The sequence below is a fragment of the Suillus plorans genome (assembly GCF_016647745.1).
Source record: "Suillus plorans strain S12 chromosome Unknown HD556scaffold_22, whole genome shotgun sequence".
NCBI classification, from domain to species: domain Eukaryota; kingdom Fungi; phylum Basidiomycota; class Agaricomycetes; order Boletales; family Suillaceae; genus Suillus; species Suillus plorans.
The window spans coordinates 466,188-485,623 of NW_024537406.1; the positions used below are offsets into that span (position 1 = coordinate 466,188).

At 41.7% G+C, this 19,436-nt stretch overlaps 4 protein-coding genes across 4 annotated transcripts; 2 read left to right on the top strand and 2 right to left on the bottom strand.

The window, feature by feature from the left end:
- Positions 1 to 8,781: 8,781 nt before the first annotated feature.
- HD556DRAFT_1307595 (uncharacterized protein) lies at positions 8,782 to 9,778 on the bottom strand (the record flags this gene model as incomplete). The annotated part of the gene is made up of 6 exons (XM_041300038.1): positions 8,782 to 8,801; positions 8,844 to 8,986; positions 9,035 to 9,155; positions 9,370 to 9,395; positions 9,473 to 9,591; positions 9,647 to 9,778. 6 exons carry the CDS (start codon positions 9,776 to 9,778, stop codon positions 8,782 to 8,784), a joined length of 561 nt encoding a protein of 186 aa, XP_041161317.1.
- A 1,019-nt stretch (positions 9,779 to 10,797) lies between these two features.
- Positions 10,798 to 11,184, bottom strand: HD556DRAFT_1442301 (uncharacterized protein; the record flags this gene model as incomplete). Its single annotated transcript, XM_041306437.1, has 2 exons — positions 10,798 to 11,022; positions 11,080 to 11,184. 2 exons carry the CDS (start codon positions 11,182 to 11,184, stop codon positions 10,798 to 10,800), a joined length of 330 nt encoding a protein of 109 aa, XP_041161318.1.
- Positions 11,185 to 14,227: 3,043 nt separating this feature from the next.
- On the top strand, positions 14,228 to 15,073 carry HD556DRAFT_1442302 (uncharacterized protein; the record flags this gene model as incomplete). Its single annotated transcript, XM_041306438.1, has 5 exons — positions 14,228 to 14,272; positions 14,323 to 14,468; positions 14,519 to 14,669; positions 14,736 to 14,951; positions 15,005 to 15,073. 5 exons carry the CDS (start codon positions 14,228 to 14,230, stop codon positions 15,071 to 15,073), a joined length of 627 nt encoding a protein of 208 aa, XP_041161319.1.
- A 1,006-nt stretch (positions 15,074 to 16,079) lies between these two features.
- On the top strand, positions 16,080 to 18,992 carry HD556DRAFT_1442303 (uncharacterized protein; the record flags this gene model as incomplete). The annotated part of the gene is made up of 5 exons (XM_041306439.1): positions 16,080 to 16,102; positions 16,167 to 16,395; positions 16,940 to 17,325; positions 17,378 to 17,728; positions 18,662 to 18,992. The coding sequence occupies 5 exons, from the start codon at positions 16,080 to 16,082 to the stop codon at positions 18,990 to 18,992; spliced, it is 1,320 nt and encodes a 439-aa protein (XP_041161320.1).
- Between the last annotated feature and the right edge of the window lie 444 nt (positions 18,993 to 19,436).

Below are 19,436 nucleotides of genomic sequence, written 5' to 3' on the forward strand. Positions count from 1 at the left end.
TCCCTTCAATACTCTACCTATGCCTGGTTTCATTCTCGCTGAGAGTTAGTTTTTTTAAAAATTCATGCATGCTGTGATTTGAAATATGATACGTGTTGGAGCATTTAAATCTTACAAACCTACATTGTGGTTAGCTCTGTAAAGTACGACTAAGTATGACTTCCCACTGCATATAACACGCCTTGAATATCCTAAGTCTTTCAATGTCCGACTTCGTGCTGATGTGTGCCGAGTGCTATTCAACTTTTCTTAAACTACTTTAGCCAAGAGTTCAAAGTGTTTAGCCGGCATCTAGGCGAGTTTTCAAAAGGTTTGAAAGTGATTTTGAGTATCACTAGTATTTGCTTTTCTGGAAGCCCAAGAATAGTCTAAATGTTGTCCTCAGACATCTGATTGTATTTTTCTACTTGCTTTAAACACTGAAAGTCTCAATCTCTGGTAGTATCAGGGTGAAATTCTGAAATTAATTCTGCTGGCATGATATTTAAATTATAAAGTTTTAACTGGTGTTGGATGGATGCAGTGAGAAGAGTTATATCCTGCTAAGTAGCAAGGAATAAAAGTGCTTAATGCAGTGATTTAAGTAGACCTATCTCCAAAATAAGGGTAAAGATGAGCTAAGGTTAACATACATTATGAACTTCAACCATTCACATCTCCAAGCCTTAAAGAAGTTCACTTGGCATTTTTTACTGCTCTAAAAGTCACTTTAGCAACTTCTGATTTCCATATCATCTTAGAATTTTCATTAGTTTATCTATATTCTTGAGCTAGGTTCTGATGCTTTCAGCATCCAAACATTTGCTTTGCTTTGCCAAGAATGAGAATTCTGGATAATAGTATTTAGCATTAGAAAGGTTCTGGGCAAAAAAAATATACCTTTCTATGTCTCATCTACTTTTTTCTTTAAATTCCTAAGTTTAACTCTTTTCTGTTCAATAGACTTCCTATTTTTTATCTAACGATGAGCCAAAAGGGCATTCAGGAAATATTATACTGGCTCTTTAAGCACAATGTCATCATCTATGAAAAATTTAGGGCCAAAAATACCTCTACTAGGCTAGAGTAGGTAAAGATAATCTGTGAGGTAGTAAAATCTAAAAGCTTGTTTACATAATGAGAGTGCAATATAGGGGGAAAAGTAGTATTTGAATCTCACATTTGCTATCTTAAGACATTTCATCAATAAATATGAATCAAGGCTACATTCAACTAGTATGACATCAATTATACTGTTTATTTTTAGCTCAACCAATTAGTATAGTAGTAGGCCAATGTTATCAACCTTTGTTATCAATATTAGAGCTATATTTTTGATATAATTTACTTGTGCAGTATTCTCAATAGCCTAGAAATTCTAAGCAAATGTCAAGATAGCCTGATAGACCTCAGAGAATCTCTAAGCATTAGGAGTATTCTTGTTCATCTTTACTAATAAAGAAGTTGAGCTAAACATAGTATACTATTACCAGACTAGCCAACACCAAGAAATATGTTCTACCTCTGGGTGCTAAACAGCATGAGAAGGGACACTGAGAACCAGAAGAGCACCAGGTATAGTAATAGTAGGTATTTTTGAAAAGAAAGAAATAGGTTATGAAGGTATAGATAAAATATCTTGTTATTCATTTCACTTATAGTTTCAAGCCCATTAATTACAGAACATTGCAATATTATATTCTCTAAGCTTATCGTTACTTAATTACCAGCAGGGGAGAATAAGTATTGAGACTCTAGATAAATTCACCAGTAATCAGTAACCATTCATTTGCAGATAATCTACAATAGTATGTAAATATAACATAAGCATATTAATGTACATACAAGGATTGTGACAGTGCAGACCTCCTCCTAGCCCTGACTCACCTTCATGGTTAATTTTTGATGTAACTCTTATTATTATTGGTGACATTTGATCTAATAAAAAATTTCATTAGATAGCATAAAATTAATGTATCAAGAATGTTAATTCTATCTAAGGAGCAGAACTGAACTAATTCTTGTATATATAAAATTTCCCTATCCTTATCCATCATTTGTCCTGCAAGTAACCTTTTTGTGAAGCCGAACCCGCACTTTCCCGCTGTAGAGACTTGTGCCTCTCATTGTGTAATATGGCAGTTTTCACTAGGGAGTACAAGGCATGAACTTGTAGCATCACTCTGCATGCTATCCACAGCTATTCCTATACAAGGTGCAGCTTTCCCGCACAACGCGCAACATGCATGTGCACATTCCTGCGCTTTACGATGTTTATGCACGCGCGCTTGAGCACCCTATAGCGCCAGCCATCCAGAAGCATCCATCCACTGTCCACCAAACTCTCTAGTGCGTATATTTCTATTTCTCTTATTTGCATATCATTCCACCTTTATTTTTATCATGGACCCTTACTTACATATATCTTTACATACCTTACTCAGTAGCGCTTCAGCTCTGCATGACAGCGCTTAGGCACCATATATAAGCGCCAGTAGTACATACAAGAAGGTAGTTTAGCAACCCCCATGTTCATACCACACAACTCAGCTTAGTTGGAATCTCTCCCTAGAAAGTAGCACTTACATCTCATATCTCTATATATGCATGTGCACTTTCCCGCGCTTCACATCAGCCAACCAGTAGTGCCTATTACTAGATCTTTGCTGCACTCGCTTCCTCTTTAGGGTCGAACGCACTTGTCGTGTCAAGTATAGCAGACTAGGCAACGCGCGACCTTACAACATTTATAGATACAGTCAGGAGCCTTGTTTGTGCCTCGCTGTATCGTTGAACCTTCACCGCACTTCGGATACCTCAGAAATGCATTAGGAAAGTCCCTCATCCATCCATAGTCCGTCCAAACCCCATTGGTATGTGAATTTCCTTACCTCAAGGCTTGTAAAATGTGTTGCAGCCTTATTACATGTCCTTACATATTTACTATATTTCCTATCCCTTCCTACTCCGAGTGAGATTCTAGACAGTATAAGTTGCCTATACTTTGGACTACTTACTACACTTCCCTCGTACTGTATACCTCCCCTTATAGGTTACCTTCGAAGTAGTCCCTTGTAGTGCGCACTTTTTAGCCCCTATTTGGTTCCATATACCTCTCTATACCTAGACATTCCTTACCTCACAATACACCTTTGCCCTCACTCTCTTGAAACCTCATTCCTTGACTTCCCTATATCTTGTCCGCACTTTCCCGTGCTTCCCGCACCTTTGGCCGCGCGTTCCCACGCTTCAGATAGCCTCGGACACATCCCCATACCTTGCACATACCTGTCCGCTATTTTCCTGTGCTTAGTGCGCTCTCAGGTCGCACATATCCATCATCATTCTAGTAGCAATTGTGTACAGGAATCGGTTGGTTTTTGTATTAGTGGGATGAGGTGAGCTCGCTATGCGCTGGGGCAAGCTTCAGTGACATCTGATGACCAGATTGATGGGTGATTCCATGTAGGCGAGTGATTGGTGTACAGTTGAGAGAGAGGGGGAGGTGGGATGAAGGAATGAAGGGAGCAATGCAGGGGTTGGAGGTATGAGCGATGATACAGTTGATATATGCATTCCGGAGTTGTTGTACAATATGTGCTGGCATTATATCAGTCTGGGGGTTTGCAAGGTAGAGGTACTTCACCGAATGTCTAACATAGTTGCCCTGTAGAGTTGACAAAGTGAGTGACCTTTGGAGCTTATCTCTACATAGCCAGGATACTACCAATAGCTATAATAATGACTCTCCTTAGAATTAAATGTTGAGAGCATTCCAAAAGGAGCTGAGCTTATATATAGAATGCTAATCAAGGCTTCCATACTGGTTAGAATGAAATAGTAAAGACACAGATAGAGTGGAATTTTTTAAAAAAACATCTAAATAGTTCCTATTTGAGTGTTTAGATCTGAACTAGCCAGTGATTTCATTAGAGCTAGAGAACAGAAGATGAAACCTACAGGATATTACTAGTTCTCTATCTTTTCTGGGATACAGTGATAATGAAATACAGAAGGTGCTATAATAATAGAGGGATGCATTTCATTTGCCACTCTAAGAAACACTGTTAGAGGTAACTGGATTCTTTTATATTTAGCCACTCTCAAACATTATAAAAATCAAATGAAGGTTATTGATAAGTACATATAATGCAACACTGCTAGTAACTCTAGGCTTAGTAATAATAATGAGGTTCTAGTTTCCATACTGCTAGAGTCCTTTAATCTTTGTATTTAAAGTTTCATTACCTATTCTCACACTCATGACCTCTTCTGACTAAAAAGTAGCAAAGCTTGCATGAAGTCTGTATATACTCTACTAAAGTTCAAATTTGACAGCTGCTATACAGATCATTAACTTTAACTCTAATTGACAAGGCCACCTGTAAGCTAATAAAAATGGTGTTCTATCACTGGTCTTTAAGAAAAAATTTATAGGACATATCATCTTATTTTCTTGCCTAAGATGGATTTAGGTAATATGATACAATAAACTCAGATGCTTTGGAGGATATAATTTTTTTCTCCAATATGGATAAGTCCCATCAAGTGGATGTAACAGCAAAAGAGTGTCAGAAGTGGAGAGAAGAGTAGATTTAGAAATAGTGGTGAGTGAACTATAACTCACAGTTTGATTGCATTGTCTGTATCATTCTGATAATATAGCAGATTAGAGAATGAAAGACTGTGAACATGACTATTAGTATCATTCATTAGTAATAATGAAAGTATGTAATAGTATAGATGCACTTCAGGATAGTATTATATATATTCACAGAAAGTTTAAAATTGCCAAGTATGTATACTAATATATACACATATGCATAAATTCCTGATTAAGGTGAAAGCTGCTAAAAGGTAGGCATAACATAGGTGAGTGTACCTCTATGTTTGTGGGATGGAAAACCTTTGCTACATATTCTAATATATAGCAATCCAAGTAAAACATTATTGAGCATATCATTATTGCTTGAACAAATCTAAGATTCTATTCAAAAAGGCCTTTTGGGACACAGTTAATTTATTCAGTCTCTTATTCAGATCATTAAGCCTTTCACCAAGATGCTTCTCCATTCCTATATTCTTTATCCTCAGTGGTGAGCCTACTTAAAGACTGGATTATCTGGTCAACCTTTATTTCCAAATAGTCTACCAACTGGAAATCTTTATCAATGCTAGTCAACAAATGAGCTAAATGAAAAATAACATGAGCCTACTTATAGCCATCTGGATAGTACTGTTTCAGCCAACTTGAGAAGATGATATTATAATTCTAGGTTGATTTGTTGCTAGACTAAATATGCTAGCACTTTCTGCACTCCCAGTTGATTCAAAAGATTTGCAGTAGGTGGAATCTGGAAATATTATGAATCACATCAAAATATAAAGTAGAAAGAGAAAAATAAAAATAAAAATAGCCTGCATTGATGGAGAAAATGGTAGCCATATAGAATGAACTTATATTAAGTGTGTGGAGTTTGGAGAGAAGTGAGAGAGTTTCAAAGGAGTAACTTGCTGCCACTCAGTGATTACACTTATGTAACCAATATAATAATAGTACTTCATAATTAACTATCACCTAGTGGGGCTAGCAAGACAGGATAGGAGATGAGAAGGACAAGTGTACAAGATATTAGATTGGCTGGTGTAGCTGAAATGTCAGATCTGCTAGTCAAAGTGTCAGGTCAAGTGGATAAGCATCAGATAACATCAGGAAGTGATTAGCATGCAACAGACATTTTACATATGTTATGAAATAGCTAGATATGAGCCTAGTGTGAGCTTGACTGCTAAATCATGCAGCATTAGGCTCCTGTTATATGGATACATCTATATTAAATTATCACTACACAACATAAATGGATATTATCATATTTCATATTCTGGACCTATCTTTTGTCTAATCTCTATATTCTATCTAACAAATTCCTGCTCCAACTCCACCCATAAACTCTAGATCTCTGGTCTCTATATCTTAATAGGATAAGTCCTGTTACCACCATTCCAATTTTACATGTAATCTCTAGACCTATGTATCCTTATAGCCAGCCTGCTTCCTCGACCTTCTGTATGTTCCACCTTAAATACTTTTTCCTCCAGTCAATATCCAAATGTTTCCTCCTTTAGAACTCCTGTTCATATTCATATCCCAGTTTCTGTTTCTATTATATCTCCAGAATTCCAGAACTCCGAACCTCCAGAAATTATCTGTACCTACCTCTATACCTATTTCTATGCTTTGTTCATATCTGTACTATTTCTCTATTGAGGTATCTCCACTTTTTTGGCTTTTGGTTAACTCTGTTTCTGTCTTGCTTATTGATCCTTATATAAGTTTCATCTCTGAGTTCATTTACCTATGTAGTGCTGCTAAAGTTTGGTGTCATCTGTTTTTTTCAAGATAACTGAAGACCAAGAACCAAACCTCGGTCAAGTTCACACAGGTAGGGTGAACTTTGGGCCAGACCACTTTGAATGGGTTCATAATGGTCAGGTTCAGGGTCAGACCAGTTCAAACTGCTGAACATGACATGATATTTTTCAAAATTTACCAAATGATCTACAAACAATTGTAGGCTAGTATAATCAACTATTTAATAATATTTTGAGGAGCAACAAGCTTATTCTAGACTATTGCCAAGATATGGCCTTGACAGTATGTGCTCTTCAACAGTTGAAGTACCTCAAATATTCTTGGCAGCAAAGAGTTACAATAGGGACACTCAAAGTTGGGGGTGCTCAGGTCGCCCACGCCTACCACCCATGCCCATGACCCCCCTTAGCTTACAATATCATCCTGTCTTGTACATATCCGTATTATATAATACAATGCTACTGTAGTACAAAGAAGGCCTGTACAATAAACCACAGATGGCTCATCACACCCCTGTTGCAAAAGCTGGTAGTTTACATCTTGCATGGGAATATGCTAAGAGTCCATCTGATTATGACCGCTTTACTAACATGTTTTGCATTTCCCTCATGGTTTTTGAGGTGTTGCTTGATTTAATCAAAGACCATCCTGCATTCCATAATAATTCACACAACTCTCAAACACCCGTCCAGACTCAGCTTGCTGTCATACTTTATTGAATGGGACATTATGGAAATGGTGCATCACTAGAAGACATTGCACACCATGCAGGGATCTCAGAGGGTGGAGTGGAGTTATTTACAGAGTGTTACAATAACATGTAACCGAGAACCCCTCCTACGGAGGTCATCATGACCTTAGCCCCTATCCCACCATATGCACCGTCTTGGAAGACTTACCGACTCAACGGAGACTCGTAGAGACGCCTAGAACGGCCTGGATGCCGTTAGATGACCTAGACCAGCCTAGGCTACATCTGGACAGACCTAGATGGTCCTCGACCCGGATCATGGAGAAGCTCTGCTTCATGGTCAGAAGAGAAGCCGCATGCCGCAGCATGCGCAGTTAGACTCAAAGGCATGCTACGCCTTGAGGACAGATAGATGAGGCATGGTAAGCCTCATGGATAGATAATCGACCGCATGGCATCAGATAAGATGCCCGTGTATAGACACACTCATACTTACCTACCGAACGTAGTATTGGTCTGTGCACACGGACGACAGTATATAGAGCAGACAGAATCATGTATATTCCCTACTTGATTCTACTAGGTTTTATCCAGAACTTCCTCTGAAAGACAGTCCCAGTCCTTCAGTCTAAGCCGCACCTTAAGGAAAGCCGACACTACCTTAAGTGGAACCCCCGAACCTCTCATTCGAGAGAAGATCCCCGTCTCTCCAATAGCGAGCCCGCTATCAGATTAGGCAATCCGCCTAGGGAGAGCTCGAACTATCCTAGTCCGTAACACAGAGTGATGCTTCACTGCAATTGAATCCTTGCATGATATATTTGTTCGCCTACCCACTGCTGAGGAGAAGGAGATTGAGAAGTCATGAATAGATAATGAGCTTGGATTTCGGGGAACTTGGAGGGTAGGCTGGGTAATGTATGACGGGACTATTGTTATCCTGTACACCAAGCCAGGCCTCAATGGAGATGCATACTTCACTCAAAAGTCAAACTATGGTCTTAATCTCCAGGTAAGCTTGCACTAAGTATTTTTAATACAATCATAACCCTCATGTCTTGAATAGATTGAAAATTTACCCTCCAATCTCTGCATCATTGATTATGCACATAGACTCACAGGCTCTGCACATGATGTCTCTGCATTTGAGCATACTGCAGCAGCCAGATATTCTGACTGGTTCTTTGAGGGTGATAAATTTGCCTGGGTTGACTCTGCATATCCTGTCAGTTTACACACCATTCCTGTCCATAAATGTCCTGCTTCTCTTTTGCCAGAGAATACCCTTTTTGACAGTGCGGTTACACATCTTCCGGTACGATCTGAGCATTGTATGGAGGCTTTGAAAGGCCGTTGGCAGTGCCTCTGGGGACTTTGTGTAAATATCAATTCAAAATGGCAACATCAAGCAGCATGTCATTGGATAACAATTGCAATTATTTTGCACAACCTGGTCATAGATGTGGAGGGAGCTGTACAGAGGAAGTATTTTGCTGGTAACTATTCTCACATTGAAGAGGCAGAAGATAGAGGGGGAATTGACCTCCCTTAGGTTAATGGCAGGATTGATAGAGAGGCAAAACAGCAACAACTCATTAAAGAACTACTGGCATTTCAGCAAATGTAACTAAAACAGCTATTAAACGAGAATAATGTATATGATCGATATCAGTATGAACAAATTGTCAAGGAATGTGTAATAAAAAATATTGGTTAAGAGGTAAAAAAAATAACCCTACTACTCGAAATCACCCCAGTCTGGAGAGTAGTGAGCACACTTCTCAGGCTTCTCAGACTCACTAGAATTCCTAGTCAGGCTATGTAACTTTGCACAATACTCATCAACATCCCAGATACCAGCTGTAAACTCCTTCAGTAGCATCTGGCGCTCTTGGAGGCACATATCAGCTGCAGCACGGGCACTAATTGCCTCTAAACTTGCCCTTCACGAATATATAAGAGAGAGCATTGATCAACAAACAGTCACGCACCTTTGCATGTCTATCAGAGTCTCATCAAGAATCCACTTTTTTGGTATCTTGGATATATGGAGCCTCGCTTTCTCAATACTGCCTTGAGAGAGCGATGAAGCCTTTGGAGGCCTCTTTCCAACTACAGTTGAAATTGGTTAAGACAGAGGTGAGGCATTCTCTATATCATCACTGTCATACAGAGACTGGGAGAGATCAGAAGGAAGCTCAATGGGAGATTCAAAGGATGGTGGGGTTGCACGGCAAGTGGCCTCGGCCTCGAGAACTCCCTGAAGGGTCAGTATCTGGACCTGCTGATCAGTTGTAAATTCATCCCCCTCATCATTGACACGCACCAAACTTGTTTTGTGCATGGTCATGGCTACTTTTGAGTGTTAATATCCTCTACTGTGCAAGAATTGTATGAGTTTCACGAAATAAAAGGTGTTGCAGACTCACTGCTCATATTTCCATTTGATACATTCTCCGATTGCAACAGCATTCAAACTATGCAACTGCAGAAATATGGTGGACCCCATGCGCTGGTAGACGGTGACCTTGCTGTCACCCGATGTTCTCTGCAAATCATATGATTAGTCTCATATCAAGTTTGCACCATTTAGAATCACTTACCTCACCCTTCTTGCGCTTCCCCAATAGTATGACTCTGTTCTCCGGCAGTTCTATTTGGGCCAGCAGTTGCCAGATTACATCAGCTGTCCATTCAATCTTAGGAATTGCGACTCCAGTGTTCTTCTTCCACATCACGAAGCATGACAACAAAGAGTGAAATATTAAGTGTTTATTTTTTGCGTGTTTAGTATTAAGTAATGTGTAAGCTACATTTTAGGTAGGACCAAAGGGGTTGTGGGCGTGGGCGACCTAAGCGCCCCCAACTTTGAGTGTCCCTAATGTATGATCCTGGTGATGCTGCCACTTGAAAACACCCATTCAGATGGAACTGCAGACCCATGAATGGAGAGGTAGTCTTTTGCAATGTGAGGCATTATAGGATATTGAATAGAGTGATGCTTTGAAGAAATAATTGTCAGCTTGCACAGAATATCAAGGATACGAGTGAAGTATACTTACACCCCACCATACTACTACATTTTCAACATTCTCCAGTGGTACAGCTAGATAATCCTTGAGTTCCAGATGAGGCCTTTGATGAGCTACATCATGTGAGACACAAGCTTGGATTGCATTGTGCATCCAGCTATGGCCACATGAACTTTGGCATGAGAGGATGGTACAGTAATAGAATGTGTTGTCATAATAGATGAAGGAGGGGCATGATGATACTTATCAAACTAGATACTAAGTTAGTGTGAAGACAATTTATTAATATCAGAAAATAGACCCAAACTTGATATGACTGGATATAATTGGTAAAATCAGATCAAAAATCTACTGAATTATATAAGATTATATACAAAGATAAAGGTATGTGTACTTGATAACTGGTATCTTCACAGTACTCTGAATTCTGAGTTTAGTTTGACCCAGAAGAAAAAGTGAAATGTTGCAGGTGATACATGTGTCCTAAGTATGCAATGAGCCAGTGGGAGGAAAAACATCATGGCATCCAGGGCAAACAGATAGAGTTTGAATGACTGGATCAACACTAAGAACCTAAGTGCAAGATTGAAGTGTCACAAATGTTCTGTAGATCATTGGAGAGATAACAAGCAGTATACATGGAAAAATAGCAAGTAGCATATTACACGCTACTCAAGGGAGATGAAACTGAAGATACAACCATAAGACAACCACATATATTGTTAAGAGGTGTAGAGGAACAAAGGGTCTGCAGTGGTTCCTTTTTCAGGCATGAGAGAGTGAGGAGTATCTTCATCATTACATTCAGCACCTGCATCAACATCAATTTTGGCATCTTCATCTTCATTGCCACACACATCAGCACCATCACCATGTATATCAGCACAGTTTTCTTCCTCCTGCATTTGCTTGAATGCACGCTCGAATTTGTATTGCATCTCATGCAGCTTTTGGTCATGGGGAAGGTTGTGAGCAAGGTAGGATGTGAGTGGATGAGCACTCACTGCAGTGCGTGCATTGTAGTCATCAAAATGGTCAATAGCATCTAACATGACTTCCAGGCTATAAAGATTTGATCCAAGATTAGGTAACTCACTGCTATGGGTCATGATGTCAAGATCTTCTCTGGTGAGGAATCTATTATGATGCTCGGACTTGCATTGGGCGGAAACAAGTGTCTTTTGATACTTGTGTCAGGACCTATAGGAAGTTACAAGGTCTATATCATTCTCATTTCATCTAGCAATAAGTTCCTCTTGGCCGATACTCATCTGGCGATTACCCACTCTCAGTCTGCTTCTCCATACCATCTGTCTATGTCCTTTCCATGTCCACCAATCTCTGCTGGTGTGTGTTCATTTTCTCTTTCGGTTTGACTAAACGATAGCATGGCTTATTACATGTATCTGCGTATTCCATTCCACGCACGCTCTGATTACATGTTACTTATCTGCCTCATTCTCTATTGCTACAGTTCTTGCCTATAGGTTCCAGACACTCACACACTAAGATAAAATCTCGCATGCTACATACAGTACAGCACTTTCCTTCCCTTGGACACTACTTTTGTTTTGTGTAGTCACCTTAGACATTCTTAGTACTTTGTTCAATTGACAAGCTTTGTTCATTCTCACTCTGAACTCATGTATTCTTGACTGCTCCGAGAACGTGCATATAAGTTTTCCTTAACTAGGCTCTGCGTGGATCTGAACCATGCTCAGGTTCCGACTTAGCATTTCATACCTAGTTATGCCTTGGCCTTAAACCTCATCTATACCTAGCCACTACTTGCAGAACCGTGCTTTACCTAGAACCCATTGCTCTTTACCTAGAATCCTCTCGCTTTCATTTAGTTCACATCATGTCTTCATTGGACCTGTGGTCTCACTTTTACTCTCATCGGCAGACTCACATTTCCAGGATCACCTTAGTTCTTTCCATTCCACTTTCGCTCCCTTTGTATTATACTTGAAGGAAGTGCTTCATAGCAATCCTCTTGGGTCGATACAGCACACCCACACTCAGTTGGATTTATTAGTGCTCTAGCTTTCTTGCTAGCTAGTAACTATTACTTCTTCACACTGTAATTGAGCATCTCTTCTTCAACTGGCAATTTTGATATTTGAGAGGAGGATCTGGAAACTCAAATCTTAGCAACAGGAGTGGTACAGGCTCATGCTAAAAGAGAGGTAGATTTTGAATGAGTCCAGGCATCCTTTCATGTGGTGCAACTTGAGCATAGGCTTGCTCAGTGACAGTTTGGTTTTTGAGGTCTGTGTGTTCATGATTTTGCTTTTTATGTGCAGGAACAAGGGCTCCTGAACATTTGTAGGTTGTACATGAACAGCAAAGCAACATATTTTGTAATGGATGATGTGGGTGCTTGGTCCTAAACACGTTGAGACTCAGGAGACTGGAATGTCTGGGGTCATGTGAACATATTACAGCAGTACTACCCACCCTACTACACAAACTATTTGTGAAACTGAAAGGACATTTGAGGGATCTCATGCTATATTTTACCAAATGTAAACTTAGAATCTCTGTAAATAACCCTCAGTTAGCAATTAGTAGTCATAGTAGAGAACAAAATTATGTACAGCCTTGTTAGCTTCGTACCATTTAGTAAATTCTATCAGTGTCTGTGCTTCGTATTCTGATACTGGTTCTATTTTTCTATCATCAGGTGCAGGCATCATGCTAATAGGAAGGTCAGTACTAGTCTGGGGTGTAGGATCAGCACAAATGACTTACCACTTGGCTGGAACATCAAGTGGCTGCCCAGTACTACTAACCACCACTTGAGCTGCATCTTCCACAGCTGATTCTGACTCCAGCTCTGTTTCACTATCATCAATTATGCGAGCTCCCGCCTTGACAGCTTGCTCGAGAAATCATTTTCACTGCTAGATACATATTTAATAGCACAGATCTTTAGAACAACAAAGGAACTTAGAATTGTCTGGTCTTCCAACCAATCAGTAAGTACTCCCAGATTCATCATTGGTGTTTTTCTGGCATCAGCACAGCATGCTATGCCAGATGGCAGCTCCAAGTCGAGAGGCTCTCGCATGGATACATCAATAGCCTACATATAGTAGTTGGTATTGGTTTGGTGTAACTAAATGATACTTACCATAGGACCAGGCTTTCTGCATTCAAAAGTGAACTTAAATGATATCACCCACACGGACAGCTTGAGCTTGATGGTATTGTGGTCTGCCATAGCATAGTAAGTACTTACTGGGTAATGAGGACTTAGACAAATTTTCAAAGTTTTACCGACTGGCACAAAACATAGCAAGTGTACCGTACCTAAGTCCATACCATGTGGAAATGAAGCTGCGGGCAATGCTGATGAACTCAGGGTCAATTTTGAACCAACCCTAATTGGCACTAATTTGTTAGTCTTGCATACTGCTGCAATCTTATGCATATCTCTTATGGTACATTCTCTTAATGCAGGGTTTGTAAACTGTACAAGGTAGTAACCAGCCATAGTGATACTTTTGTTGACACTTATTTTTCTTTCTCCCAGCATCATGGCACATTGTAAATGTTCTGACTCGACTGCCTCGTCTGATTCATCTGTGTCCTCACATATCACATATCTCAACATCCTCAGCATCATTGGTGGAACCTTTACCTCCACAGAAGGTCACAGTTTCAAACAAGAACATAAGGCCCAAGAAAAGACGCCGTTCATCAGATCATGATGATGAGAAAAGGGCAAGGTAACTCAAACAATTCATTTCAAATGTTCTGGTCATTCATAAAAACTCAATATACCCATTTGGGTATTAACCACCCTGTTCTAGCACGTTTTCTCTGTCTGGTTAGGGAACTCAGGATAGTCTAACATTTCGCAGGGCACTTAAAGACATTCAGTGCAGCAAGGTTAACTTGACTGCATTCACGCTTCCCACATTCCTATGGGCTGGAGACACACCAGGTCAAGACTACAACGATGACAACATGTTTGAGGGTATGTTTGATGGCTACTTATTGAAGTGGGTAGGCATTTTTTTTGGTATTGTTTTAGATTGATATTCCTTTGTTTATTAGACTATGCAGCACATTTTTATAAGTCCATCGAGTGCATATGGAGGGGAGACATGCTCAACATGCATCTGAAACACTGCTCTATACAATATGAGCATGGTGAAAGTGGCACATATCACCTATGGCTGTTTACAGGTTTGATTGCTTCAAACTTACATACTGACGAGTCGCTCAATTTTATTTAGGTTCATTTTGGTATCAGCGCTAAGAACACTTGGTCCGAAATTGATGGTGCTTTCAACTACCGGGAATTCTACAACAACATCATCGAGCTTATCGAAGATTCACCTGATCCGGACTGGAAAGAAGACCTCCTCAAAGCTTGGAATGTGTAAGTTTTTTTATATCCTCAAGGTTCATGCTAATCCTGATTTATCTAAGAAAATTATTCAAGAACGAGGAGGGCCATGACAACAGCAGTACTAGAGATGATGATAAAATCTCTGGCTCTTGCAAAGGCGGGGATAATGATCTAGCAAGAGTCCATGCTCAAATGACAGCACATCATACAGCCAAGGCAATCTCAACACCAGTTCCTTCTACTTACGAACCAACTCCAGCTTGACCTTGCAAGCCAACTCCACATCCACCTTGCAAGCCAACTCCAGCCCCACTTTGTGAGCCAACTTCACCACCACCTCGCAAGCCAGCTTCACCTCCACCTCATGAGCCAACTCGAACTCGAACTCCACCTAAGCCAAAGCCAGCAGTGCCTGCACGTGCTGAGTTGCATGTCCCAAGTGATTTGACAGAAGCTGAGTCATGCAAGGATTTCGAACCTATGCAGATTGCAACCAAGCACAAGGCTAAGAAGGTAAGTCCAGCATATACTGGAGTTCATATTCAATGTAACAATTTTGTCCACAGGCTGGCGGCCATTCAACAAAGTGCAAGTCACCCGCACAAACACCAGCACAACAAAGTTCAAGGAAGTAGCTATCCACTACTTAATGGATTTATGTTGGACATTTCCTTTATTTGCATTACTTGCAGGCCGTCAAACGATACTTGTGTGTTATTTTTATATTCTTGCTTTTATTTTCTCACTGTCATGCACTACTGAACTGCTGTATTATTGACCTACTCACAGATTGTTCATATTCCTGTTCTATTGTCCATTCTCAATTACCCATGTTTGCATACATAGGCTTGGAATGATACATTCAATTGTACCTTACTGCTTTGTACTATCATGTTTTCAATATAATGTCTGATTCTATTGGAATGAAATTGCAATGACTGATTACTCTGAGCAAGATTCAAATGCCTGATACACATGGAAATGTCTATTATATCAGAACACCAGACCAATGCAAGACTAAAGTCATATGGCAGTTAGAATGGTGTAATTTTGTTTCTCCGAACATTGTCTGACTTGTGCCGGATACTTATGGCAGATATAGTAGTTCTGATATTGTGTAATATTCTTAGCATCACAATCAATGCAACATGGCTATGGTTATTAGTAAGGACATTAGGCTGCGCTTTGAGGCCATATTCGAAGTTTGGACTCTTTGAATAGACATAATAATTTACAAGAGTTTCAGAGCACCTGCCAGTAACTTCATTCCACCATGGTGGGGTATCTATCCTCCTGCCTCAGGGGCCCATGGGGGGTCCTATGCGATACTGAACTACATGACACTGAGCTTGAGCTCGTATGTGGGCTTATCTGATATGTAATTACAGTGTCTGGAATAGTTTTATAATGCCGGGATTTGCATAAATAGTGACACTAGCCTGATTGGAGGCTATGCACTTAAGCATTGCATGTCAACTCGCTTTTGATTGTTATAATATATGCAAGGTCCCTGCGTTTCAATACATTTAAATAAGACAGTCTTATCTTGACCGACTTTGCCAGTGCTCCTTCCTCTCTGCCACATCTATTCCAAATTGACGCTGACAACCCATACCAGTATCTAGGAATTTTATCTATAACATGGATATTTTGCATGCTGAACGGTGAGCTGCTCTCTTGGACCTTTCTCCTTCAAGTTTTCAGTGTTCATCCCCTTCATTCCTGTAGGGAGCAGGATGACAACAATGACAACCAGGTAGCTGATGACAATGTTGATGAGGATGAGCAACCCAATAACATGCCTTTCAATGTGTCCGAATTTCCTTGGCAGCTGGCAGCTGGAGATGGGCATGTTCAGGAGCACATTCATACTGCCCTGTTGTTAAGACCATGCACAAAGGGTAGGACTGATTCCGAGGGGCTTGGCTTCAGCTCGTGCGCTGCGCCCCTTACCCGAGTATGTGCCCTTAATTTCAGAATGATGTCCGAAGGACGTCCAAAGTGCGGGAAAGTTCGGAAGGACTTTCTGGATGAGTGCAAGTAACTTCTGGACGAGTGCGGGAAAGTTCCGGAGGAACTTCCGGAAATTACGATGAGGTTTTGTCCTGATACGGATATGTGTAATGGCTACTTGGGGATCGGATAAGCGGAGCTCTGGCCTAGGGAATTTCTCCCCAGGCCTGAGATGGATATTGACTTAAGTCGGAAGACTAGAACTGATATGAGGACTTAGGGTGAGATCTAGTGCGAGGACTAATATGATATTCAGACTGAGGAACTACCGGACATATACAAGAGTTTTATATACTAAGTAAATAACGGAAAGATCAGTAAGCAAGAGTCTGAGGCTATGTATGAAGCATAAGCAAAGTTATCAAGCGTGAGTCGGAAATGGAGCATAGGTTAACAGATCAGTAAGCATACCGGTAGTAAGTATAACTGAGATACCGAGGATAAGGAATACCAAATAGAGGAATAGGCTGTGTTAACGTTATATGTAGGGATCTGCACGGGTACGGGTAACCCGCGCGGGTCACAGGTATGGGTACTACTGGGGTACGGGTATGGGTCGGGATTCTAAGACCCGTGCTCTTACCCGTACCCCAGCTATACCCGTGCCTTCCATAAACACCATACTTCCCACATGCACACTACAACCGGCACCACCACCAAGCACTCAGACTTCCTGCCGGCAACGCATCAGCTCTCGTTTTTCGCGTCAAAACTCAAAGGTCCCATGCTCGTTTGGTATCAGGACTTACCACATCCCAGACGACACGACTGGCCCACCCTGCAAGCTGCCGGCCAGACGCAGAACTCGCACCCGCCACCACATCGCTACCAACACCTTCGCATTCGGCGGTACTCGCCGTATCCCCCACGCCACGTTCGACAACACCCACTACGTCGCTGTGCAGCACGCTGATGGATGCCACCAGCAAGCACCATCCAGCACCTACGCGACGCGCTGACTTGCCAGCATCGAGTGTACATGCTCAGACCACGCCAGCGAATGCTGGCGTGGCTCGAACGCACATGGAAGACACCAGGATGAAGAGAGGAGGAAAAGAGGAGGAACGAGAGGAGGAAGGAAGGATCTTGTCAGTAAGTCGCCATCCTGACTCTGCCCCCATTTTCTGCAATGAGGATGCGACACCCGACATGTCACACTCTCGCACCACCACACCACCATCTCCCATTTCGACATGCTCACCTTCGACTTTGATCGTATGCGACACACCACCTGCCACGACATCAGCGTCTATTTCGACGTGTCCGTCATTCGCGCCGTGCCTCCACTCCTCCTTCTTGTGCCATCCACATATGTTCGAGTCACGTCAGCATTCGCTGACGTGTGCTGGACATATGTGCTAAGCACTGGCGGTGATACCTATGGTACCCGCGGGTAAACCCTGCACGGGTGCAGGTACGGGTCTGAGCTTGTTGTACCCGCCGAAAACCCGTACCCGTCAGAGCGGGTACGGGTTTTTGCCGGGTGCGGGTGCGGGTATGGCCTCCAATACCCAGGGGTTTACCCGTGCAGTTCCCTAGTTATATGCACAGGAAATGAATTAGGAAGCTTATCATATATCGGATCAGACCGGACTGGACCGGAGGTTCGGACGAGAAGCGTGGATATACGGGATATGACATTAGGGCGATAGGACAAAGGATGAATGATGCAGGCTAGCTGCAGAGGTATGGAGGTCTGATGTACGGAGGTAAAGGGATCTGATGTTGATGTGCAGATGTGGATGTACAGAGGTGCAGGAATCCGGATGGGTAGAGGACTGGAGACATGGATAGGGCGTCCGAAGGTCCGGATGAGGCGTGGAAATATTGTCGGATGTAGGTCCGGAATACGGGATATGACACCTGTACCAGCAGCAGGCAGAGTTTGGTTGCGACTACATGACAAATTTCAATACTACCCCTCCTTGCACAGTCACTCTAACAAAACTGGATACAATGTACCGCAATAAGGACTGCTTGGGTGCAATGGGCATGTTATCTGGATGCCACAGGCTCATTATTGGCAATGACCATACCGTTCCAAAAGATGGCCCCAACGTAGTTCCTCGTGTTGGTCCTCATTATATAGACTATACACTCTATGTTGGCAATCACAAAGGACTAGATGCAGCAATAGCTAAAATTCCAGCTGATCATAACTGGCAGGTCACCCTAGACCTCGCCAACACGCACTGATTGTGGCCCGATAGCAATGTTGCCTACCTTTCTTTCAACCCTATTGGTCGCATGGTGTATATCGGAATGCACCTACAGGAGCAACTATGGCTAGCTGTAGTTCCTACAACATTTTTCGAACCAAACCATCCTGATAATGCCAGAGCAGCATACCCAGCACTGAATGCACCCAGCACTGCCCTGACTCAGCATCATGCATTGATGATTGTTATGTTCATCACCCATGCATTTACTGAGATGCTCCTCCAAGACATCCACTGCCGAGAGTGCTATCCGGTCCCTCTCACTCATGCCGCTGTCAAGGAATCAACAGCCCTCCCCCTTACAAATAACCTGGCTACATAAGGATGAGATTGATGCAAGCGTAAAACAAAACTTACAGAATATCTGTTGATTCCTTGACAGCGGCATGAGTGAGAGGGACCGGATAGCACTCTCGGCAGTGGATGTCTTGGAGGAGCATCTCAGTAAATGCATGGGTGATGAACATAACAATCATCAATGCATGATGCTGAGTCAGGGCAGTGCTGGGTGCATTCAGTGCTGGGTATGCTGCTCTGGCATTATCAGGATGGTTTGGTTCGAAAAATGTTGTAGGAACTACAGCTAGCCATAGTTGCTCCTGTAGGTGCATTCCGATATACACCATGCGACCAATAGGGTTGAAAGAAAGGTAGGCAACATTGCTATCGGGCCACAATCAGTGCGTGTTGGCGAGGTCTAGGGTGACCTGCCAGTTATGATCAGCTGGAATTTTAGCTATTGCTGCATCTAGTCCTTTGTGATTGC